The following is a 26,479-nucleotide window of genomic DNA, read 5'->3' on the forward strand; positions in this document are numbered from 1 at the left end:
GGGCTGGCAGCCCATGAGTTATGGGAGGAAAGCCGGCAAGCAGTGAGGACTGACAGAAGCCAGGCAGGACACTGGGGCCACCCAAGCGGCTGCCGCTCTCTTTAGATTTTCCGGGAGCCCAAAGTGATCATGGCCTGGGTCAAAGGAGCATTCCTGGATGTGTTGCTGCTTTTGCTGCTGCTGCTGTCTGCTCAGACCCTGCCCCTGGTAGCAGCGGGAGATTCACGTAAGTACAGCAAAATGCTTAAAACTTGCTCTAGGCTATCTGGAAAACTTCGCATTTAATTCCTGGTCTAATTTGGACCCAAATAGGGGAGCGTAGGCCTGGGGGGAAATAAAGAACCTTTCAAATAAACCCTATTCAGTTGCAACCTGAAAAACTAAAATTTATTTACAATAGACTTTCATCTTCTGTGAGGGTCTAAAATACATAATGTGTATTTGAATTTATTTATATCTCTGAATAACCATTAAGGGAGTGGATATTTCATAAAAACAGAAAGAACAGTGTTATTAGGAATTAATTGGCCAAGACTATCATTTATTCCCTTTGAGGATTGAAACAATTTCCAGGAATTAAGTCCATGGGAGAAATGACTGGCAGGCATTACATCATCCTGCAACCGTTTAGCTGCTACCAGTGTATAGTTTTGCAGACCTTGGCAGCTTCAGGGTTAAGATGCTAATTAACTCTTAAACACTGCGGGGACAGAGCACCTATAGACCAGCCTAAATTTTATAGGCCAAATTTGGCACCCTGCTCAAATTGCTCAGGGAAAAAACCATGTGGGTATTCCCTTCACAGAACAGTTTGTTTCTAATAGTAAAAATTATTGTTTAAAGACAAAACTTTGCTAGTCATTCTCTACATGCCAACATTTACATTTAAAAGTTTTGTCATTGAGTGCTGTGTCTCTGGTTTGGCAAAAATCTAGTATGCTTTTATTTGTAGAATGGTCAGTATTCTAGTGGAATAATGATATTCCAGATATTCCAGAAAAAAAACCCAATACTTTTACTTTTATCTTTCATGAAAATGTAAAAATATGCCTCAATTAAAATTCTACTGATTTAATTCAGCTATGAGTTTAGAATTTTAAAAATATATTCCTCCTTGAATTAAAGACAACTTTTTAAAAGTAAGTTTTTTTCTTTGACAGTCCCATGCATGCATTTAATGCACTGTGGCTCCTCTCCCCACAGAGACCTTACCTGATATCCTAACAATGACCCCACACCCCACCCACCCCTTTCCTATTGGCCCCTTTCCCAGATTCATCACTTTTGGTTTGTTTTTGCCACCCATTTAGTTTAACTATGACCATCGCCACCTGATTGGAACTATTCATATTTTTCCTACTCTCAGAATTCACTCCTTTTAGTCCAAATCTCATCGAATCAGCTAATAAAAACTAGTTGTCATATTTAAAAATACAGATCACTGAAGAGCAGGACCCCTTGGAGGCAGCCCTCAGGGTTCACCTCAACCTCCTTTATGAAGTCTGCCATACTCCAGAGTTCATGCCCTGAATCCTCTAGCTGGGGTAATGCCTGCATATGATAGTACAGTCCCTGCATTGAACACCTATTCGCATGCCTTTCTCATCTAATGGTCTTATTAATTTATAAAATTTATCCCACCTTTGTATAAATTTCAAAAAAGTTAAAAGTTCAATTTTGTTTCATAGGAAGGCTTTGCTAATAAAACGCAATTAGAACCAAATTTTATGGGTTCTATGACAGGACCTGTGAAGAAGAAATGAAATGTTCATAAGGGGGAAAAGACCATAATAGTCAACTAGTAAAACACATAACAATAAATTGCTAGACATCACTTCTACTATTTGATAAAGAGCTTCAAAAGCCTTGAGTTGCTTGAGAAAAAGAGAACAGAGGCAAGGAGGCCCTAGCACCACCTTACCCAGTTTTGTTCCACAGTTGAGATTGCTTCTCACTTGCAGAGTTGGTCGTATTGACAATCCTTTGCTTAGAATCCACTGGAGGATTAGTAAGCCAACAGAAGGGCTGGGGAGGTGGCTCAGCGGTTAAGAGCACTGACTATTGTTCCAGAGGTCCTGAGTTCAATTCCCAGCAACCACATGGTGGCTCACAACCATCTGTGATGAGATCCAATGCCCTTTTCTGATGTGTCTGAAGACAGCTATGGTGTACTCACATACATAGAAATAAATAAATCTTAGGAGGAGGAAGAGGAGGAGGAGGAGGAGGAGGAGGAGGAGGAGGAGGAGGAGGAGGAGGAGAAGAAGAAGAAGAAGAAGAAGAAGAAACCGACAGCTTCTGGGAATGGTAGGAGACATTTGAGATGAACCCTGTTGAACATTCAGAAACGTGTTTAAAATGAACTTGCCAGTGAACTTCACAGATCCTGGCCAGCACTGGGTAACACTGAAAACTTCAGTGCTAATGTGAGATTTTCCTTTTTGATTGACCAACTTTTAGTATTCCATATTCAATACATATTTATCTATTCTAAATTATCTTTTAGACTGAATAATTCTTCCAGATTAAACTATATAATACCCAAATGTGAGGCCATCTTGAGTACCAGTAAAAGGGGGGGAAAAGCCAATAAAAGCATTTGTAAACCTTTTTCTGTGTAAACAGCATGACTTGTTCATACTGTATTCACCTAGCTTTCCAGAACCATCCACTAGGGCGCTCCAGGGCTAACAACATGAAATGGAATCATGAGGAGAGTATGCAAACATTTCTCATTTTAAGGATTCTATGCACTTTATTTAAATGTTAGTTGAACTGACAATTAAGGGGAGGAAACTTAACTTTGGAAGATATTGCCTATAGAGAACTGGTCTTATCTTCAATCTGAAGAGTCCTTTTCTTTCCTTTCTTATTTGTTTTTGTTGTTGTTGTTGTGGTTGTTTGATGCCTATTCTGAATTTTCTTGCATCACACTCTATCTCTCTGAAGATGAAATACCTAGAGAAAACTTCATTCTTTGCACTTTATGAGAGTTCCCGATAAGAGAAAAATACTGTGTGAGTCACGCCCTTTTCTTCAGAAAGCAGATTTGTTTACGGAATTTGAAAGACAGGCTCTTAGTTAGAATTTTGTGTTTTATATGTGTGTTTTCCTCTATTCTTCATTCCTTCATTTGCTACTAGGGATTTGTAGTAAATCATGGATCCATCTCTCCTTGCTGTGGCTATTTCTGTGCTGGTATCATTTCTCTCTTCACACCAGGACATCCTGTTCAGTCGCTTCATACCTCAGAGTCAATGAAAGGTCACTTATTGCCCATAAATTATCTAAAGAACATAGGGAGAGTAATGAAAAGAATTCAGCTCTGCATGCCGAAGCTAAAATTGTATAACAAAACACTTGAGAGCATTGTACAGAGATGCTGAGTGGTAGAAAGCGTTGTAAGTCTTTTGAATGGTTTTGTGGCTTGAGTCAGAGCAACTTTTCAGTGGTTTGGTTTAATCATTACTTAGCTAAACAAAATTGTTTCTTTTTTTTTCCTAAATAGTTTTGTTTCTCAACATCATATGTCAGTCTTGGAAAAGAAGGACAGACCAGCCACAGTACCCTGTTTAAAGAGAAATTCATTTATGACATGATATGAGGATTCATGTCAGGAAAATTGCCCACTGTAGTATAGGAGTAATTATTTTAGTGGAGGCTTAAATTTTGACATTTTAATACTATCATTCTTAAAGTTATTTTGCTAATGACTAATAAACTTAGTTAATATTAAATATTTGTCTTAGTTTTTTTCCTGCCATAGAAAAATGTCCAGACAAAATAAATTTAAGAGAGAAAGGGTGGGTTTTTTTTTTTTGCCTCCTAGTTCATGGATGTAATCTCTCTGTGATGGTTTGTATGTGCTTAGCCCAGGGAGTGACACTATTTGGAGGTATGGACTGATTGGAACAGGTGTGGCCTTGTTGGAATGGGTTTGTCACTGTTGGCATGGGCTTTAATACGCTAGTCCTATTTGCCTGGAAATCAGTATTCTGCTAGCTGCCTTCAAATGAAGATGTAGAATTCTCAGCTCTGCCTGCACCATGCCTGCCTAGATGATGTCATGTTCCTGCCTTGGTGATAATCGACTGAACCTATGAACCTGTAATCCAGCCCCAATTAAATGTTGTCCTTATAAGAGTTGCCTTGGTCATGGTATCTGTTCTCAGCAGTAAAACCCTAAGACATCCTCATAGAGAGGAAATGAAGACAGCACGGTCCCAAAGCAGATGGTCCCATTATGACCACAATCAGGGAAAGAGAGCAATTAATGCTGGTGCTCAGTTCCTTTTCTCCATTTTATACATTCCAAGATTCCTACTCAGGGAATGTTCCCACCTGCAGCAGTGATGGGAACATGAGGTGGTACCCCTGGTGGTGGCCTATGAAGTCAATTGTCAGAGGTAGAGTGAGGAAAGGCGTTCTGGACTGAAGGTGAAGAACCCATCAGAAAGGAAATGCTGGGCACGATGCCAGGTTAGAGACACTTCTTCTGTGAAGATGCTGTCAGGAGCTAACGAAACTGGAACTATAGCCAATGTGACTATGATGGTTGGTTGTGGTTCAGTATAATATCTTTGTTGTAGAACATGTTCACTGAAGTGTTCAGGAGTAATGGGTATATGGGAACAGTGTTTCTGCCTTCTGTGTGATTTGACATTGTTGAAAGTATGTGCTTCTTTGGTTAAAAACATGTAAGACTAAATGTAAAGGAATCATGATACAGCAGAATTACTTCAATATCATCAAATTCAACAAATCTGGTGCTAAAGAGATATCTCAGAAGTTATGAGGGTGTTCTGCTCTTATAAAGGACCTGAGTTTGGTACTCAGAATCCATATTGGGTGACCTAAAAACACTTTTAAATCTATCATTTCTAGCTTCCTTGTACGAGTGAGGCATGGTATTTGGAAACATCAGATTATAATATCATTGTGTTTCTGCCAAATTTGCTCTATCATTGTATAAAATGATTTCTTTTCCACTTGAAAAGTAAAGAAAGCATAAGATCGTTTCTAAAATGATTTACTATATCTGCTAACTATGATATGATAGCACACAAAAAGAATGTGTGAAAGATATTACTTATGACCATGGTCAAAACTGGATTTCAGTGGATGTACATTTCTAAAGAATGGAGGATTAACAGCTATAAAATTTCATGATAAAATGAATTTTCTGGTAATAAATGAGGAAGAATTTCCTAGAACAGGGCTAAAATGATTCTGTTTCTGTACTAGTTAATGTTCACCTTTATAATGACATGGAGAGTGATTGAATCTACCTAACAATTAACACTTTAAAATATTTTAATATGATAGGTATAGAGTGCAATATCACATGGAAAAGTAAACATTTATGTACTATTACAAAACTGTCTCTTTCCTGTGTGGTTATGATTCTTGTGCTAATTTGAACTGTTTTGCACGTGGAAAATGTTTGCAGCTAATTAAGAGAGCCTTGGAGCCTCAGAAATTTTATAGCACAGCTTATTGCAAAGCCTAAGATTATTGCGAACACTGCTAAAACTTAGGAAAAGTTTTAGGTTTTCAACAGAAAAAGATGTTGTTTAGCTCTAAGAAAACTAACCAATTAACTTCCTTCTGTTCTCATTGTCTGTTAACAATTTTAGGAGCCCAAAATGATCTTGTAAAATTATGCTGAAACTATAAAAGCACCACATAGGTTTTCAGATAATACTAGCAACAGTGTGATAGTGATTTGCTGTTTTTATGCATAAAAGTCAGCATAAGATACTAATTAATAAAACTCGGCCTCTTAAAATTTTATTTCAGTGTGATAATGAATTATACTGAACACCGTTTGTTTCCTACTGGAAATAAAATTTGTTAAAAAGACTGATTACATGCATTGGTAAATCATTCTCTGGGGGTCTCTAAATGCTTTTTAACTCTTTGGCACCATCTTTTCAAGGTGGTTTGCAGAACACACAGCAAAGGACATGTGGTGCTTCCTGATGATTTAGAAAAACAAAAATTTTCCTCCGCTCAGGGCTCCTTTTTATCATTGCAACCCTAGCTGACCTTAGCTACTTTGTGGGAGAGAAAACAAGAAAAGAGGGGAAAGGAAAAAGCTCCCTGAATAAAGTCAGGAATCTGAAAGGGGGTGACATTATCATCAGACTACTTACTGCTGATTAGGGAATTAGGGGCCTCAAGTTCCTTGGGGCAAGTTTGATCTTTACCGACAGGATGTCTAATTTTTTCTTGTTATTTCTTCTTTGGGTGGGACTACTTTAACAAACCACCACTAAGTCACCTGAATGACACCAACCATCAACCATGCCTATCTGTACTCTAGCATTTATGTACCCTCTGAAAAGTTTCCAGAATTCCAAACATCACATAATTGCAGAAACTACCCACAGCTGACAAAACTACTCCTCTGATAGAGTATGAAGCAAATCACAATCAACTGTGGACGAAAGCAGCCGCACATCCTCATATCCCATATAAGAATGAAAACATATTCTTATAATGTTTCTGTATTTTTACAAAAGAAACCAAAATTCCAGAATTCCCACCCTATCTGTGTGTACAGATGTCCATGCATGTCTATCTGCTATCCCGCGGGGATTTAGATGCAACAGAATTCATGCAGACAAACTGATGCCCATGGTGTTTGCTTTGCTGTGATAAATAAGGTCCTTTTCTTTTTGACCAGGAGTCCTTTACTGGTACTTAGGAAACTGACAGGCTAAGTGTTTAGCTTCTAATTAGGAAAAGACAGCAGAGAATTTTTTTTTACACACTTGACAACAAACTTGTCTGTGAAATGATCTGCTTTGTGGATATAATCGTGACATGTTATAGGAAACAGTAAGGAGCTATTACCTATATAATATCAAACGATTTTGTGTAGTAAAGGACATTTGCTGTTTCAAGCATTACAGCTGATCCTGAGAAGAGGCAAGCAACTCTCCCATTCAATAGCAGGGCTGAATCTACTGCCATACGTTTCATCCAATTTCCTTGCAGATAAAAACCTGCTATGAATTTTGCAGGTAAATGGGCAGAACTAAAAAAGATCATCCTGAGTGAGGTAACCCAGATCCAAAAGCACATGCATGATTGAAGCCTAGCATAGCTGTCCTCTGAGAGGCTCTACCAGCAGTGGATTGAGACAGATGCAGATACTCACAGCCAAGCATTGGCCTGAGGTCGGGGACCCCCTATAGAGTTAGAGGAAGGATTTAAGGAACTGAGGGGGATGGCAACCAACAGCGTCAACTAACCCAGACCCCTGGGAGCTCTCAGAGACTGAGCCACCAACCAAAGAGCATACCTGGGCTGGTCTGAAGCCCTGGCACATATGTAGCATAGAACTGTCTTGTTTGGTCTCAGTGGGAGAGGATGCATCTAATCCTGTAGGGACTTGATGCCCCAGAGAAGGGGGATGCCATGGGGGTACCCTCTCAGAGGTGAAAGGGAGGAGGATGGGGGAAGAATTCTGTGAGGGGGAATCAGGAGGGGGGGCAACATTTTGGATGTAAATAAATAAAATAATTAATATAAATGTTTAAGAAGGAAAATTTAAAAAAACAAATCAGTCAGTGTAATCCACCATATAAACAAACTGAAAGAAAGAAAACTAAAACACATAATTATCATGCCGGAAAAGCCTTTGACAAAATCCAACACTTCTTCATCACAAAAGTTTTGTAAAGACCAGGGATTCAAGGGACATATCTAAACAAAATAAAGGCAATTTATAATAAGCCTTTAGCTAACATCAAATTAAATTAAGAGAAACTCAAACCAGTTCTACCAAATCCAAAATAGTACAAAGCTATCCTTCATACTCTCTCTCTGTCTCTCTCTGTCTCTCTCTGTCTCTCTCTGTCTCTCTCTGTCTCTCTGTCTCTCTCTGTCTCTCTGTCTCTCTCTGTCTCTCTGTCTCTCTGTCTCTCTCTGTCTCTCTCTCTCTCTCTCTCTCTCTCTCTCTCTCTCTCTCTCTCTCTCTCTCCTCTGTCCCTAGTTAATATAGTACTTGAAGTTCTAGCTAGAGCAATAAAATGACTTAAGGAGATCAAGGAGATATAAATTGGAAGGGAAGAAGTCAAAGCGTCACTATTTGCAGATGATATGTTAGTATACATATGCTTCAAGAATTCAAACACTGTTTGAAATGAAAGAGAGACAGACTAATTGCTGACACTCCCTTTTGTCTTCCCCAGAAATTTGTAGAATATCCACATTTTTCCACATGTCTTCTAAGTGTCTCAAACTTTCACATGTAAGTCCCAGGGATTTCCTGTTATGGTCTAGGGAGCAAATCGCCATCATCTTTTTTCCTTACCCCAGAGCTACCAGTTACCACAGCAAGTTCCCTTCAGGAGGAACGTCATTTTTCATCTGTTCCTTCCCGCCCGTTTGCTTTATGTGGCTCCCTGGGAATGAGGATGAGGTGTTTCTTCTATTTTTCAAGGCATCACTCATTTTGTGTGAAACATACTTCTACATTTTAGCGTGTGTACATGGATGAGTGTTGGGTCCTTAAATGTAACAAAGACTTTCTTGTCTCCAGTATTTAATTTGGAAGCTATGGTGCCCGGCATTTACCATCACCAAAGTTTTCACTGAGACAGTGCCTACAGGTTCTTTGTTTTGGGAATCTGAAGACTAATTTTATAGACAGCGAAGGGTGAAGTTAAAAGAGGGCTTAAGTCAGGGAGAAAGCTTAAAGAAAGAGGATTACTGTAAAAAGAAATTAATTCTTCTTGGAAGGGTCTCAGGAGAGGGTTGTCATTTAGCTAAATGACTAGAATCTTTTTATATGATTTATGGTGGAAAAGTAGAAAGAACAAAAGAGTTTCTACTGACATTGATTAATTATTTGGGTATTTCGTGGGCTAAGCTAGTGGGAATCCACATGCTCTTATGTGTATATCCCCCTGGTCCAAACAAGGAGTAGCCAGTGAGAGACTGGGAAGACTGGCCTTGTTTTCTTAGAGCCCTGTCCTTCCTCTTCTCTGGTTAGCTTGGCTAATTCATACTCAGCAGCTAGTCCTCTTATTTTTCTGTCTTAGTGTTCCTGACTTCATTTTAAGCCTAATGTACCTTTTAAATCTTGCATCTGTTTGCATCCTAATGGCTTCAGGGCAGAGCTGAATTTGAGCCCTAGAGTAACAAGTGTTGAGGAATAAAGAGCAGGGTGAATCCAGGCATTATAACATAATGTAGCCTTGATCCTTAACACACAGGCTCTTTGTTCCCTTAAATAGCAACTCTGACACTTTTTATTTATTAATAATTGTGTGGCTATGAGCTTTGGCTTGTTCTCTGACTAGCTCATAACTCAATTACCCTTTTATTCTAACCTGAGTTCAGCTACATGGCTGTTTTCTTCTCCTTGTCTTCTTGTGTCTCCTCAGTATTCTGGGTGAATCTCCCTTATTGCTATTTCCCATAATTCTCTCTATTACTGTAGGATATCCCACCTCCTATATCCTGCCTTAGCTCATTGGTCATTAGCTTTTCATGGACAGGTGGCGCTTATAAGAGATTCTCTCTACAAGCATTGAGGAATAAATAGCATGGGTAGACACACTCTAACACAAGGTTTCAGTGACATTGGATGACTAGTGTTAATTGGCTTGGGCACTTGCATTCAGTAAATGGCGATTACGCCACTCTGATTAAAGAAGGGAGTTCATCTGGGAAATGCAGGATCCAACTGTAATGTAGTGGTGGCGAACAAGAACCAAACAGAGGAAGGAAATGAGGGCTGAGACATCACATTTAACCTTCAGAACACATTCAATAAAGGTTCATTTGAAATGTTTAAGACTCGTATTTGTGTGATCTGTGCAATGCTGTATTTTAAAATGATTTCCACTATGGTGCTTTGTAAAGTGGTTTGGGGGAGTGCTCAGTAATAAATAGAAGCTGTAAAAATTAGTTACCAAGGCTTAGGTAATCAAGAAAGAGGCAGCACAAAGATAGCCAAGAGCCAGAGGTTGGGGAAGAAGGAGTGAAACACTATCTTCTGAACACGACAGGATTCCTGTACTCACGAACTCATAGCACCTGTGACTGCCTGTGTAAGACCTTCCTAAGAAAAAGTCAGCCAGTCAATCTTCCAATACAGAGAGATGGAGAAAGAGACTCAGGATCTCTATCCTTAGATGAAAAACTATTAGTAGTTGATGTCTATTGGGGGAGGGAAAGTAAGTATTCTTTAAGGGTTTGGTCCCTTGTCAATCAACTGCACTCCAGATGCATATAACAATTTTAACTCAGTGAGTTACAAAAAAATTAAAAGAGGACATAGGAGGGGGTGGAATGGACTTGGAAAGAATTACAGCAAAGAATGGGAATGAATATGGTCAAAATACATTGTATACATCTGTGAAATTCTAAAGGAATTAATAAAATATTCTGTTAAAAATAATTAGTTACATAGTTAACCTAAAGACCTGGGTAGGATATTGGTGTAATCATGGTAAGATTACTGCTTATACAAGAGCAATAATTCTTGGTAATTCATGGGCTGAGGATAGAAAGCATGAGTTAAAGACGAAGGGCAGTGTATCCACTGGATGCCTTTCAAGTATTGGCAATGAACGCTTAGACAGGCTCGAAGAAGAAGGGGTGTCAAGCTCCTTGATTCACAAAAGCTGGAAGGCGATTAGATTATACCACCGGTGTCTGACTTTTTTCCTTTCACATTGGCTTCCTTCTCCAATGATGCCAACACTAATTTCAGGCAGACTGCTTATTAGTTTAGAACCTGACTATCTTCTTAGTTTTGTTTTAACCAAAGTACAGATAGAAAAGGTTTCCCACAGAGAAACAGTTCCAGCTCTTCTTCCAATTTGAAGCATGTAAACCTCAAAAGCATGTCGGGGAGGGGACTGAGGACCTACATAGATAGATATTTATAGATAAATATAATACATCTTAGATACCCTTTAACCAGTTGTCTTACTTAGGGTTTTACTGCTGTGAGCAGAAACCATGGCCAAGGCAAGTCTTATAAAGGACAACATTTAATTGGGGCTGGCTTACAGGTTCAGAGGTTCAGTTCAGGATCATCATGGTAAGAACATGGCAGCATCCAGACAGGCATGGTGCAGGAGGAGCCGAGAGTTCTACATCTTCATCTGAAGACTGCTAGCAGAATACTCACTTCCAGGCAGCTAGGACAAGGGTATTAAAGCCAGAGCCCACGGTGACATACCTATTCCAACAAAGCCACACCTCCAAATAGTGCCATGCCTCGAGCCATGCATATACAGATCATCACACCAACAAAGCAGTTTTTCAAAAAGCACAACATGAGCTAACGAAGATTATCTCAATACAAGAGTGATATGTAAGAGGTGCCTAGACTGAAAAGCAGGGCCACCCTAGGAAGATAGAGATACCAGACAAAAAGGAAAAACCTGTTAATCATAACAGCAAGTGTCCCCCAGAGACTGCACGTGTCCCTAGGTACTGCCTCCGCAGAGGTCTCCAGAGCAAGGCTTTCTAGCTTTCCACCAGACAGTGCCTTGGATGAGTCCTGGCCTGTGGATGGTGGGAAGTCTGATTTGAACACAGACTCTCTCATTTTGCTATAGGGTCACCCTATGCATTCCTGAAAACCCCCACACATCACATTTAGTTTAAAGTCGTCTCATGTTACTGATGTATTCATAAATCTTGTTGAGTCAGAAAGAAAATGTAGACCATGAGGAAATTTTGATGCTAATGTATGGTGAATCTGATTTTTCTTTACATTAAGATAAAGATTAACTGTATACATTGGTTAAAGCTGACAGGGCTGTATCTGTTTTAAATAACAAATACATTCATTAGTAATTTCACTCTAAAGAATAATAGAACACAGATATTAAAAACTTAGAACATTGGAAGAGTGATGGTCACCCTGTTTACAAATGTGTGTTCACATGCACGAATGTATGGTATATGTATGTGTTCATGTGTGTACAGGTGGGGTTTTTGACAACTATAACACCTTATTTTTTTGAGACAGGATTTCTCACTAACCTTGTAGCCCACAGATAGATCAGTACCCTTTTACCATCAATCCACAGGGACAGTTCTGTTTCTGTTTCCTGAGCACTGGGATTACAGGCTTTTACATGGGTGCTTAGGATATGAACTCGTGTCTTTTTCATACTTTCTCAGCAAGCCATTTACTGACTGAGCCATCTCTCCAGCGTGCATGCTACCTTTTAAAGCTATGATGCTCCTAAGCTGTAGCCTCTGGGTTAATAAAGTCTTGTGCTTTCCCCTGCAGACGATTGTGACGCTCCATTGGCTTCCTCTTTGCCCCAGTTATCCTTCAGCAGTTCCTCACAGCTGTCCAGCAGCCATGGCCCTGGCTTTGCGAGACTAAATCGAAGAGATGGTGAGTGTGATTCCTGTTTCATATTGATCCTTGGTGAATTCTTTTGGATTTCCATCTAATAAAATAATCATAATTAATTGACACTTCGTAGAAGGAAATAAAATTCCAAATAAGCACATTTCTTCACACTAGAAAATTTGAGGGTTAATTTGGCATGAGAAATTGATCCCTGTGGGTCCCCTGGTCTGGCTGATCCTCCTTTCCAAGAGCCTCCATCCTGACTGCAAGCATTTGATCATTTTAATCTTTCAACATTTAAGTCTTTACTGAAGGTTTCAGCATCGCCAGTTCTTTTGCTTGTCTTAAGTTTGCTTTATTCTCTTTCTCCTACTTTAAATACACATTTCTTGTGTGTTTAACCTCCAGATTATTTAATTAATTTTATTTGAACAAGAAAGTTGGAATAGGAACTTTTAAAAACAAGTTATTATATTTTAACTACAATTGCCAGTTTCTCATCATGGATCGATTCGTTTCAGCCTACACCAAAAGGAATAAGCATATAATGTTTTATTCATACCCCATGGTAGACCTTGTAGTTGTATTTGTAAGCCCATCTCACAAGGAGTGTGTTTTCTTTTACATATGTTTAGATTCAAGTGTAGGAAATCAAATGTTAACTTGCTATATGCTGTGGTCTGGATAAGTGTCCTCTGGGGACCCCTTTGTTAAAGGCTTATAACCAACATATTGCACCATTGCATAAATTAAGGAGTAGGGCCTCACAGAAAAATGTTAAATAACGAAAGCATTGCTTAAATGTCTCTCACTACTTCCTGGCTACTATGAGATGAAGGATTTCCCCACCTGATAGTCTCATAATGAATTATGTCTTTTCCATGACCAAAAAACTAATTGGGCCAACCAACCATAGACTGAGATTTCTAAAGTGTGAGGTAACACAAGTTTTTTTCTCTTCTTCTTTTTTTTTTTTTTTTATTAACTTGAGTATTTCTTATGTACATTTGAGTGTTATTCCCTTTCCGGTTTCCAGGCAAACATCCCCTTCCCCCCCCCTTCCTTATGGGTGTTCCCTCCCCACCCTCCCCCATTGCCGCCCTCCCCCAACAGTCTAGTTCACTGGGGTTCAGTCTTAGCAGGACCCAGGGCTTCCCCTTCCACTGGTGCTCTTACTAGGATATTCATTTACCTATGAGGTCAGAGTCCAGGGTCAGTCCATGTATAGTCTTTAGGTGGTGGCTTAGTCCCTGGAAGCTCTGGTTGCTTGGCATTGTTGTACATATGGGGTCTCAAGCCCCTTCAAGCTCTTCCAGTTCTTTCTCTGATTCCTTCAACGGGGGTCCCGTTCTCAGTTCAGTGCTATGCTGCTGGCATTCGCCTCTGTATTTTCTGTATTCTGGCTATGTCTCTCAGGATCGATCTACATCCGGCTCCTGTCGGTCTGCACTTCTTTGCTTCATCCATCTTGTCTAATTGGGTGGCTGTATATGTATGGGCCACATGTGGGGCAGGCTCTGAATGGGTGTTCCTTCAGTCTCTGTTTTAATCTTTGCCTCTCTCTTCCCTGCCAAGGGTATTCTTGTTCCCCTTTTAAAGAAGGAGTGAAGCCTTCACATTTTGATCATCCGTCTGGAGTTTCATTTGTTCTAGGCATCTAGGGTAATTCAAGCATTTGGGCTAATAGCCACTTATCAATGAGTGCATACCATGTATGTCTTTCTGTGATTGGGTTAGTTCACTCAGGATGATATTTTCCAGTTCCAACCATTTGCCTACGAATTTCATAAAGTCGTTGTTTTTGATAGCTGAGTAATATTCCATTGTGTAGATGTACCACATTTTCTGTATCCATTCCTCTGTTGAAGGGCATCTGGGTTCTTTCCAGCTTCTGGCTATTATAAATAAGGCTGCGATGAACATAGTGGAGCACGTGTCTTTTTATATGTTGGGGCATCTTTGGGTATATGCCCAAGAGAGGTATAGCTGGATCCTCAGGCAGTTCAATGTCCAATTTTCTGAGGAACCTCCAGACTGATTTCCAGAATGGTTGTACCAGTCTGCAATCCCACCAACAATGGAGGAGTGTTCCTCTTTCTCCGCATCCTCGCCAGCATCTGCTGTCACCTGAGTTTTTGATCTTAGCCATTCTCACTGGTGTGAGGTGAAATCTCAGGGTTGTTTTGATTTGCATTCCCTTATGACTAAAGATGTTGAACATTTCTTAGGGTGTTTCTCAGCCATTCAGCATTCCTCAGCTGTGAATTCTTTGTTTAGCTCTGAACCCCATTTTTTAATAGGGTTATTTGTCTCCCTCTTGGTCTAACTTTTTGAGTTCTTTGTATATTTTGGATATAAGGCCTCTATCTGTTGTAGGATTGGTAAAGAACTTTTCCCAATCTGTTGATTGCCGTTTTGTCCTAACCACAGTGTCCTTTGCCTTACAGAAGCTTTGTAGTTTTATGAGATCCCATTTGTCGATTCTTGATCTTAGAGCATAAGCCATTGGAGTTTTGTTCAGGAAATTTTTTCCAGTGCCCATGTGTTCCACATGCTTCCCTAGTTTTTCTTCTATTAGTTTGAGTGTGTCTGGTTTGATGTGGAGGTCCTTGATCCACTTGGACTTAAGCTTTGTACAGGGTGATAAGCATGGATCGATCTGCATTCTTCTACATGTTGACCTCCAGTTGAACCAGCACCATTTGCTGAAAATGCTATCTTTTTTTTCCATTGGATGGTTTTGGCTCCTTTGTCAAAAATCAAGTGACCATAGGTGTGTGGGTTCATTTCTGGGTCTTCAATTCTATTCCATTGGTCTATCTGTCTGTCTCTGTACCAATACCATGCAGTTTTTATCACTATTGCTCTGTAATACTGCTTGAGTTCAGGGATAGTGATTCCCCCTGAAGTCCTTTTTTATTGTTGAGGATAGTTTTAGCTATCCTGGGTTTTTGTTATTCAGATGAATTTGCAAATTGTTCTGTCTAACTCTTTGAAGAATTGGATTGGTATTTTGATGGGGATTGCATTGAATCTGTAGATCGCTTTTTGGTAAAATGGCCATTTTACTATATTAATCCTGCCAATCCATGAGCATGGGAGATCTTTCCATCTTCTGAGGTCTTCTTCAATTTCTTTCTTCAGAGTCTTGAAGTTCTTGTTGTACAAATCTTTTTTTGCTTGGTTAAAGTCACACCGAGGTACTTTATATTATTTGGGTCTATTATGAAGGGTGTCATTTCCCTAATTTCTTTTCTCGGCTTGTTTCTCTTTTGTGTAGAGGAAGGCTACTGATTTATTTGAGTTAATTTTATACCCAGCCACTTTGCTGAAGTTGTTTATCAGCTTTAGTAGTTCTCTGGTGGAACTTTTGGGATCACTTAAATATACTATCATATCATCTGCAAATAGTGATATTTTGACTTCTTCTTTTCCGATCTGTATCCCCTTGACCTCCTTTTGTTGTCTGATTGCTCTGGCTAGAACTTCAAGAACTATATTGAATAAGTAGGGAGAGAGTGGGCAGCCTTGTCTAGTCCCTGATTTTAGTGGGATTGCTTCAAGTTTCTCTCCATTTAGTTTAATGTTAGCCACTGGTTTGCTGTATATGGCTTTTACTATGTTTAAGTATGGGCCTTGGATCCCTATTCTTTCCAGGACTTTTATCATGAAGGGGTGTTGAATTTTGTCAAATGCTTTCTCAGCATCTAATGAAATGATCATGTGGTTTTGTTCTTTCAGTTTGTTTATATAATGGATCCGTTGATGGTTTTCCGTATATTAAACCATCCCTGCATGCCTGGGATGAAGCCTACTTGATCATGGTGGATGATTGTTTTGATGTGCTCTTGGATTCGGTTTGCCAGAATTTTGTTGAGTATTTTATGCGTCGATGTTCATAAGGGAAATTGGTCTGAAGTTCTCTTTCTTTGTTGGGTCTTTTTGTGGTTTAGGTATAAGAGTAATTGTGGCTTCATAGAAGGAGGTCGGTAGTGCTCCATCTGTTTCAATTTTGTGGAATAGTTTGGATAATATTGGTATGAGGTCTTCTATGAAGGTCTGATAGAATTCTGCACTAAACCCGTCTGGACCTGGGCTCTTTTTGGTTGGGAGACCTTTAATGACTGCTTCTATTTCCTTAGGAGTTATGGGGTTGTTTAACTGGTTTATCTGTTCCTGATTTAACTTCGGTACCTGGTATCTGTCTAGGAAAATGTCCATTTCCTGCAGATTTTCAAGTTTTGTTGAATATAGGCTTTTATAGTAAGATCTGATGATTTTTTGAATTTCCTCTGAATCTGTAGTTATGTCTCTCTTTTCATTTCTGATTTTGTTAATTTGGACACACTCTCTGTGTCCTCTCGTTAGTCTGGCTAAGGGTTTATCTATCTTGTTGATTTTCTCAAAGAACCAACTTTTGGTTCTGTTGATTCTTTCTATGGTCCTTTTTGTTTCTACTTGGTTGATTTCGGCTCTGAGTTTGATTATTTCCTGCCTTCTACTCCTCCTGGGTGTATTTGCTTCTTTTTGTTCTAGAGCTTTTAGGTGTGCTGTCAAGCTGCTGACATATGCTCTTTCCTGTTTCTTTCTGCAGGCACTCAGCGCTATGAGTTTTCCTCTTAGCACAGCTTTCATCGTGTCCCATAAGTTTGGGTATGTTGTACCTTCATTTTCATTAAATTCTAAAAAGTTTTTAATTTCTTTCTTTATTTCTTCCTTGACAAGGTTATCATTGAGTAGAGCATTGTTCAATTTCCACGTATATGTGGGCATTCTTCCCTTATTGTTATTGAAGACCAGCTTTAGGCCGTGGTGGTCCGATAGCACGCACGGGATTATTTCTATCTTTCTGTACCTGTTGAGGCCCGTTTTTTGACCAATTATATGGTCAATTTTGGAGAAAGTACCATGAGGAGCTGAGAAGAAGGTATATCCTTTTGCATTAGGGTAGAACGTTCTATAAATATCCGTTAAGTCCATTTGGCTCATGACTTCTCTTAGTCTGTCTACGTCTCTGTTTAATTTCTGTTTCCATGATCTGTCCATTGATGAGAGTGGGGTGTTGAAGTCTCTTACTATTATTGTGTGAGGTGCAATGTGTGTTTTGAGCTTTAGTAAGGTTTCTTTTACGTATGTAGGTGCCCTTGTATTTGGGGCATAGATATTTAGGATTGAGAGTTCATCTTGGTGGATTTTTCCTTTGATAAATATAAAGTGTCCTTCCTTATCTTTTTTGATGACTTTTAGTTGAAAATTGACTTTATTTGATATTAGAATGGCTACTCCAGCTTGCTTCTTCCGACCATTTGCTTGGAAAGTTGTTTTCCAGCCTTTCACTCTGAGGTAGTGTCTGTCTTTGTCTATGAGGTATGTTTCCTGTAGGCAGCAGAATGCAGGGTCCTCGTTGCGTATCTAGTTTGTTAATCTATGTCTTTTTATTGGGGAGTTGAGGCCATTGATGTTGAGAGATATTAAGGAATAGTGATTATTGCTTCCTGTTATATTCATATTTGGATGTGAGGTTGTGTTTGTGTGCTTTTCTTCTCTTTGTTTTGTTGCCAAGACGATTAGTTTCTTGCCTCTTCTTGGGTATAGCTTGCCTCCTTATGTTGGGCTTTACCATTTATTATCCTTTGTAGTGCTGGATTTGTAGAAAGATATTGTGTAAATTTGGTTTTGTCATGGAATATCTTGGTTTCTCCATCTATGTTAATTGAGAGTTTTGCAGGATACAGTAGCCTGGGCTGGCATTTGTGTTCTCTTAGGGTCTGTATGACATCAGTCCAGGATCTTTTGGCCTTCATAGTTTCTGGCAAAAAGTCTGGTGTGATTCTGATAGGTCTGCCTTTATATGTTACTTGACGTTTTTCCCTTACTGCTTTTAATATTGTTTCTTTATTTTGTGCGTTTGGTGTTTTGACTATTATGTGACGGGAGGTGTTTCTTTTCTGGTCCAATCTATTTGGAGTTCTGTAGGCTTCTTGTATGCCTATGGGTATCTCTTTTTTTAGGTTAGGGAAGTTTTCTTCTATGATTTTGTTGAAGATATGTACTGGTCCTTTGAGCTGGGAGTCTTCACTCTCTTCTATACCTATTATCCTTAGGTTTGATCTTCTCATTGAGTCCTGGATTTCCTGTATGTTTTGGACCAGTAGCTTTTTCCGCTTTACATTATCTTTGACAGTTGAGTCAATGATTTCTATGGAATCTTCTGCTCCTGAGATTCTCTCTTCCATCTCTTGTGTTCTGTTGGTAAAGCTTGTATCTACAGCTCCTTGTCTCTTCTTTTGGTTTTCTATATCCAGGGTTGTTTCCATGTGTTCTTTCTTGATTGCTTCTATTTCCATTTTTAATTCCTTCCACTGTTTGATTGTGTTTTCCTGGAATTCTTTCAGGGATTTTTGTGTCTCCTCTCTATGGGCTTCTACTTGTTTATTTATGTTTTCCTGGAATTCTTTCAGGCATTTTTGAGATTCCTCTCTGTAGGCTTCTACTTGTTCTCTAAGGGAGTTCATCCTGTCTTTCTTGAAGTTCTCCAGCATCATGGTCAAATATGATTTTGAATCTAGATCTTGCTTTTCTGGTGTGTTTGGATATTCCATGTTTGTTTGATGGGAGAATTGGGCTCGATGGTGCCATGTAGTCTTGGTTTCTGTTGCTTGGGTTCCTCGCTTGCCTCTCGCCATCAAATTATCTCTAGTGTTACTTTGTTCTGCTATTTCTGACAGTGGCTAGACTGTCCTATAGGCCTGTGTGTCAGGAGCGCTGTAGACCTGTTTTCCTCTCTTTCAGTCAGTTATGGGGACAGAGTGTTCTGATTTCAGGCGTGTAGTTTTTCCTTTCTACAGGTCTTCAGCTGTTCCTGTGGACTTGTGCCTTGAGTTCACCAGGCAGGTCACTTGCAGCAGAAAAGTTGGTCTTACCTGTGGTCCCGAGGCTCAAGTTTGCTGGCGGGGTGCTGCCCACGGGCTCTCCGTGGCGGCAGCGACCAGGAAGATCTGCGCCGCCCCTTCCGGGAGCCTCTGTGCACCAGGGTTCCAGATGGATTCTGGTGCTTTCCTCTGGAATCAGTAATGTGTGCAGAGAGCAGTCTCTTCTGGTTTCGCAGGCGTGTCTGCCTCTCTGAAGGTTTAGCTCTCCCTCCCACGGGATTTGAGTGCAGAGAACTGTTTATCCGGTCTGTTTCCTTCAGGTTCCGGCGGTGTCTCAGGCAGGGCTCCTGCCGCTCCTGGGCCCTCCCCCACAGGAACCCAGAGGCCTTGTACAGTTTCCTCTTGGGCCAGGGATGTGGGCAGGGGTGGGCAGTGTTGGTGGTCTCTTCCGCTCTGCAGCCTCAGGAGTGCCCACCTGACCAGGCGGTAAGGTCTGTCTCCCACGTGGTCTGGGAGCAGAGAGCTGCTGCGGGCCGGGATCCGCGGGTGTGGGACTTCCGGTAAACACAGGACGTGCCCGGTCCTAGAGGAATTCTGCCTCTGTTTGTCCCGATTCCACCAGGCAAGTCACTTGCAGCAGATAAGTTAGTCTTACCTGTGGTCCCGAGGCTCAAGTTCGCTTGAGGGGTGCTGCCCACGGGCTCTCCGCGGCGGCAGCGACCAGGAAGATCTGCCGTTTTTTCTCTTCTTAAGTCAATTGTCTTATTATTGTGTTACAGTAGTAAAAGGATAACACACTGTATAAAAAGTGAACTTTGACATTGACAATGTACAATCCTGGCAAAAGTTAGTGTGAAGATTATTTGAGTAAATCCCTTGAGCTCCCTATAGCCATAGCACTGCCTGATGTCAAATCAAATTTTGTATTAAAGTTCACCTCAAGGCCGTGAGGATTCTCTATCACAGGGAATGTTTTTATTCTTATTCTTGTTCAAATTCTTGCTGCTTATACAACACTAAAGCATGATATCAATCTTAATAAAATTTACTTTCATGTAAATGAAGGAATAGGCCTACTTTATTACTTTTATTACTTTCGTTAGCCATCAACCAAGCTCATGACAGTTCATTGTTGTCATTTTTAATTGGTTTTGATATTGTTCCCTCTATTATGTTAACTTATCCTGTGATATTCAGCAAAAGATGTTCAATTTTGGAGTGATATATTGGAGGTTGTAGATTATCATTAGAGTTTTAATTAACCATTATTAGATTTACAATGATCTTCAGAAGAATCACTGAACAAGTATTCTGATCATAAATAATAAAACCAATAAATAAATGACCTTATGTCACAGTCGTGAAAGCAGTTCTCCAGTGGAGCATACATATTGTGGAGTTTAGAATACCAGACTGAAAACATAACCATCAGACTACGAGTTATACAGCCCCATATTCTGTCCCCATATCGTGGAAGGTACCATGACAGCATCTGTGGCTGTTACTAAAACTCCAGGGTGAAGAATGAGAATGTTGACTTATGAATGAATTTTTGTTGGCACATTTTAAGGGACCAACATCTATACATTTTAAGTAACTTTATTCATGCACCTTGGATACTAAGAAAATAGTTTTTACTTTGTTAGATGAATACCATATAGGCCACACAAGTTAACATACCCATAAATTCATTTTACCTATTCTCTTTTTGTGCGGAAGACCCAATTTCTTCATCAAAGATTTCCTAAGTAATGAACAGAATTGAAAGCTGCTTTCTGTTAAGACCTGAATGTGAGCTATTCTCTACATGTTCATGTGATTCAATATTTAGTCCCCGTCTGGTGACATTGTTTTGAGAAGTTGTAAAATTTCTGCATTCATAGCAGTTGTGTGTGAGAGGTTTATAGCCTAACTTTAGTACCTGCCAGAGCCATTACTTCATGCTCCATGGCAGAAAGGTGAGCAAAAAGTGCCTCTCACTCTCCAAGTGTCAACTTGGACAGAGCTACTCCATTGCCATGTCTTTTAAACCATGAGTCTGTGGGAAAAGGGTGTATCTTTCCTCCATTAAGTTGTAGGTGTTTAATTGCCATGATTAGAAACACATCTGTTATACTTTCTACTTGTGAAAATGAATTACTCTGATATTTGGATAGATTAGAAGGCAGTTATTTAAATGTCTTTTTCATGTTTTCATAGTTTAATATAACTTAAAATTTAATATTTTAATAATAATAAGACACGTGTCTTAGTTAAGGTTTCTATTACTGCAACAAAACACCGTGACCAAAAAGCAATTTGGGGGAAGAAGGGGTTTCTTTGGCTTACACTTCAGATCATAATCCATCATTGGAGGAAGTCAGGACAGAAACTAAAATAGGGCTGGAACTGAGAGGCAGGAACTGATGTAGAGACCATGGAGGGTTGCTGCTTACTGGCTTGCTTTACATGGCTTGTTTAGTCCGCTTTTAAGTAGAACCCAGAACTACTAGCCGAGGGATAGCACATCCGCAGTATGCTGGGCCAGCCCCCACTGATCACTAATTGAAAAGATGCCTTACATCTGGATCTCATGGAGGAATTCCCTCAACTGATGCTCCTTCCTCTTTAATGACTCTGGCTTGTGTCAAGTTGACATGCAAAACCAGCTAGTGTGTTGCATATCTTATTTCAAACCTTTACTGTTAGTATTGTCATTATCACGATCATGACCACCATTGTGTAATATGTGTGTGAGTATGGACACTTACATATAGTGACACTTATGTGGAGATCAGAGGACAACTTTGGGGTTTGTCTCTTTTTCCAACTTTAAATGAGTCCTGAGGATTGAGCGTAGGTCAACGGGCTTATGAAATAAGCACCTTCACCATCTTGCCACCTAAAATGTGGATTATTTTAAAACAAATATTACACATACTTTCATTCTTTAAATTTACATTTAATTTATTTACATCTTTTTATTTTTCAAAACAGAGTCTTTCTATATAGTCCACACAAGCCAGGAACTTTTGATCCCCTTGTCTCTGTTTCCTCGGTGTTGGAATTACTGGCATGTAATACCATGACTAGCTTCATTTTCTTTTAAAAATGACACGTTTGGAAATCCTGATGGACTACATGATGATAATTCAATGCATGCATTTAAAACATACCATATGTAACGATTAAGCACTACGCTTAGCATCTGTTTCCCTAAAATGATCGTTTGTTTATGTGGAGACCTTTCACACTTTTGAGATTTTCTTTTTGCTTTGTTGTTATCAAATATGTAATAATATTTTATAACTGAAAGTGCACACTTAACACCAAAATAGGTGTCACTACTTTGATAGGACCCAGAGTGACATTTATAGGAGAAAGTAAGATTTCAGGGAAGGAAACGATCATTCATGTGTGTAATTGGCAGACCCTTGAAGTGGCAGTCTGCTTTTTGAAGGTCTTTCTTCATGTGCAGGTGATGTCTGTGCAAAAAGAAAAAGCATTTTCTAGTCTATAATTGTGTACTTGAATTAAGAAAATTTGAAGACATTAATGAGAATGTTCAAAATACAATAGCATCATATTACTTCCAGAGACACTAAATGCTTCTCAACCCCCTCCATTTCTCTCTCACACTCCATATAAATAAAATTAAAAGATTCTAGTAGACTAAGAATAAACTAAGATACACAGAGTGGCAGATTAAAAACATCACATAGCATATATATATATGTGTGTGTGTGTGTATATATATATGTATATATATGTATGCATATATATGTGTGTATATATGTGTATGTATATATAAATATATATATACATACACATATACACACACACACACACATATATATATATATATATATATATATATATATATATATATCATGTACTAGGATCTGTTTTCTATTGCTAGAGTTGTAAAAGGAAAAAAAAATCCCATTCTTAAACCTCAAGAGAAACCATTTTTAAAAATTATGGTGAAAGTTACTTTTGGTGGCTGTTTTATTATTGAAAACTGATCAAGTTCTCATTATTTTAGTATCTAACAATAATTTCAGATATTCTCCAGGTAATAGCACTATGCTCAAGGAAGGGCCAGGTCTTTGTAGAAAAGAAGATTAAGGGATTTTTCTTGATGATTGTTTTCTGTTGATCAAACTATTATATATAATTATTTAAAAGTTTGTCTTTAGATATTTGGTTATCTAATAGTTTTACTGAAGAATTTTTAGCTGTTTAAGAATTAAATTATTAATTCTTATGACAGTTATGTCAAAGTTGACATCAACTAACTACCAAAAGAAGATAAAGACAAATTCTTTGTGCTTAAAGGGAGATTTCAACATAGGATGACAAACATTTGTTGAGTTCTGAAATCTTGCCCTGTTGGTAAGTACCAAGAAAGAATAGTGGGTGAGGTCTTGGTCCATGCCCAAGAATCAGTTCACGTTTCCCTGTTGACTTTCATGTAATCCCTTCCAGTCTTTACAGACCTCCCCGATTTATTTTAATAGCTCTTCCCAGGTATAATATTTTATTCGCTAAGATTGGATTACTTAATTCTACCTGTGGAGATATCAGCTGAAACTGAATAGGGAAGAATCCATTTATACACAGAAGCATGTGAAATTGCTGGTTACTCTGTCGCAATGCTGTTATTTAATGTAACCAAGTAAGCATGCCATCTATCCAAGAAGTTGTACATTTATTAATTTTTTAAAAGGAGCTCTGGCAAAGTTTTGTTAAAGGAGAACTTTCTTGTTTACCTCTCACCAGTCTGTTCTGGCGTGCTTCCAATAATGTCAGAATCACCTGGGTCACTGACAGCCAGTGTGCATACCCTGTAGTATTTTCCACACGCTGTGCCCAATTCAATGTTATTGCCACTGTAGTGATGGACACCAGTTTAAGCCAACAGGGCATAGTATTCTATTTCAGATTTCCTCAAGGCTGGGCAGTTGCTGGTGAGGATAACCTATTTCTTTTTGCCTTGTCTGATCATCTTCAGAGTCTGTTTGTATCCCAGCACGTACTTTCCATTTTTCTTTCATCTTTATTGAGTATTTCTTATTTACATTTCGATTGTTATTCCCCTTCCCGGTTTTCAGGCCAACATCCCCCTAACCCGTCCCCCTCCCCTTCTATATGGGCTTCCCCTCCCCATCCTCCCCCCATTACCACCCTCCCCCCAACAATCACGTTCACTGGGGGTTCAGTCTTAGCAGGACCCAGGGCTTCCCCTTCCACTGGTGCTCTTACTAGGCTATTCACTGCTACCTATGAGGTTGGAGCCCAGGGTCAGTCCATGTATAGTCTTTGGGTAGTGGCTCAGTCCCTGGAAGCTCTGGTTGGTTGGCATTGTTGTTCATATGGGGTCTCAAGCCCCTTCATGCTCTTCCAGTCCTTTCTCTGATTCCTTCAACGGGGGTCCCGTTCTCAGTTCAGTGGTTTGCTGCTGGCATTCGCCTATGCATTTGCTGTATTCTGGCTGTGTCTCTCAGGAGAGATCTACATCCGGTTCCTGTCAGCCTGCACTTCTTTGCTTCATCCGTCTTATCTAATTGGGTGGCTGCTGGAGCCTAGAGTTGATCGACTCCAGGGACTTTTTCGTCTTCTTTGCAGCCACCATCTTCTTGCCTTAGGTGTGGGACAACCCCCAACCAAGATCAGACGCCAAGATGGCCAGGGCATATTTATTTATTTTATCTCTTGAAATTTAAGAACAGAATTGCGAATCAAGTTTGTGCCAAGTATAGAGGGAAGCAAGGTACAATGAACCACCATTTACCTGGACAGGACGAGTGTCTCTCCCACCCACTTGCCTTTACCAGAAGTAATAAAGTTGAAGTTCACATTTGAACATGATCTGGTGATGGTTAGAAGCACATAAGTAGTTAATAAATTATGACTAATACGAAGTAGTGATTTATTTTAGGAACCAGTTATCTAGATGTGGATAAGCTAGTTTATGAGCAGTGCATTTGAAAACGATTATAGGTTTTAGTGGGTCCCAAACGGCCTGCTGCCCAGCAAGTTAAAATCTCAACACAGAACCCCAAATTTTCTATAGGGGGCATCTTAAACTATGGTTGCATATATGAGCTCCTGGAAACCCTGGATATCCTTACAGTGAAGGCCAGATCGGTGATAATTTATATCACCATATAGTTAAATACCAGCCCCCAAATGAAGTCTTGTTTGCAACTCAAGCATTGTAGAAGAAATAAAAGGATGGAAACTTGGGACAGAAATTATTAATACTAGAAAATATGAGTCATTTATACTTTTGTGAAATATTATTATTCACTGCATCAAACATAAGAGATAAAATCCTACCGTAGAATTTATAGCTGGTCAGCTCAGTAGCCCAGCCGTGTTGCAGGGAAATTTCATGGAAACACGTTACAGCTCTGAACCTTTACTATATCAGCACATTTGAAGAGAACTGGCCTGTCACAAATTTTAAGATGCTCAACACTGGTTTGCAATCACATACCTTTCATACTGCTGACTTGAAGGTAAAAGCATTTGTGTGGCCTATTTCTGCAAAACTAAAACCTAAAATAAATGAACAAAGCCTAAGGACAAGAAATAAGATTTTTATCAGGTTTGGAGAAAATGTGTTGATGGCTGGATAAAAGAATATAGGCATGCAAACCAAACAGTGAATTCTGTCAACACCACATGCTCTGTTCCTTGTTTATATTTTTGTGTGTTATGTATATGTATGTCATGTGTGTGTGCATGAACAGGTATATGGAGGCTAAAGTTTGCTATCTCTTATCTTAATCTATCACACTTCCCTCATTTTTGAAACTTAATCTTTTGCTGAACCTGGACTTTACCAGGAAGGCTACACTGGCTGGGCAGTGAGGCCCGGGGATCCTCCTGTGTCAACTTCATCAGTACTGGGATTGCAGGCACAAACACAAACTACAATCCCTGATTTTTAAGTAAAGTGCTGGTGACTGAACTCATATCTATATGCCTTCATGGCAAACATTTTATCTTACTGAGGCCCCTCCCTAACCTATATCCATTTTAAAGTAACTTTCATGGGACAATAAATGAGAAGTTTTGAAAATTAGCACATGGTTTGAAGCATATAATGTAGAAAAATTCAAATGATGTTCTAGCGTAAGGGTAATCTTTAATATTTTGAGTGACTGTATTCTATGCATTAGGAAAGTAATATCTTTATATGACAAATGCATGTAGCTCCAGGTCTAGTTTCTCCATCATCAGTAATTGACTTCCAGGACATAATTAATGTGAAGTCATC

At 39.4% G+C, this 26,479-nt stretch overlaps 1 protein-coding gene and 1 pseudogene across 1 annotated transcript in view; one reads left to right on the forward strand and one right to left on the reverse strand.

The window, feature by feature from the left end:
• The window catches only part of LOC116883275 (contactin-associated protein-like 3), a 164,739-nt gene continuing 138,260 nt past the window's right edge, over positions 1–26,479 (forward strand). The window contains 2 exon segments of the mRNA XM_032884263.1: positions 1–226; positions 12,272–12,382. Coding sequence (XP_032740154.1) covers positions 130–226; positions 12,272–12,382 — 208 coding nt within the window. The 5' untranslated portion in view covers positions 1–129.
• LOC116883274 lies at positions 23,910–24,826 on the reverse strand (annotated as a pseudogene).

This window comes from Rattus rattus, chromosome 14, assembly GCF_011064425.1.
Source record: "Rattus rattus isolate New Zealand chromosome 14, Rrattus_CSIRO_v1, whole genome shotgun sequence".
Lineage (NCBI taxonomy): Eukaryota > Metazoa > Chordata > Mammalia > Rodentia > Muridae > Rattus > Rattus rattus.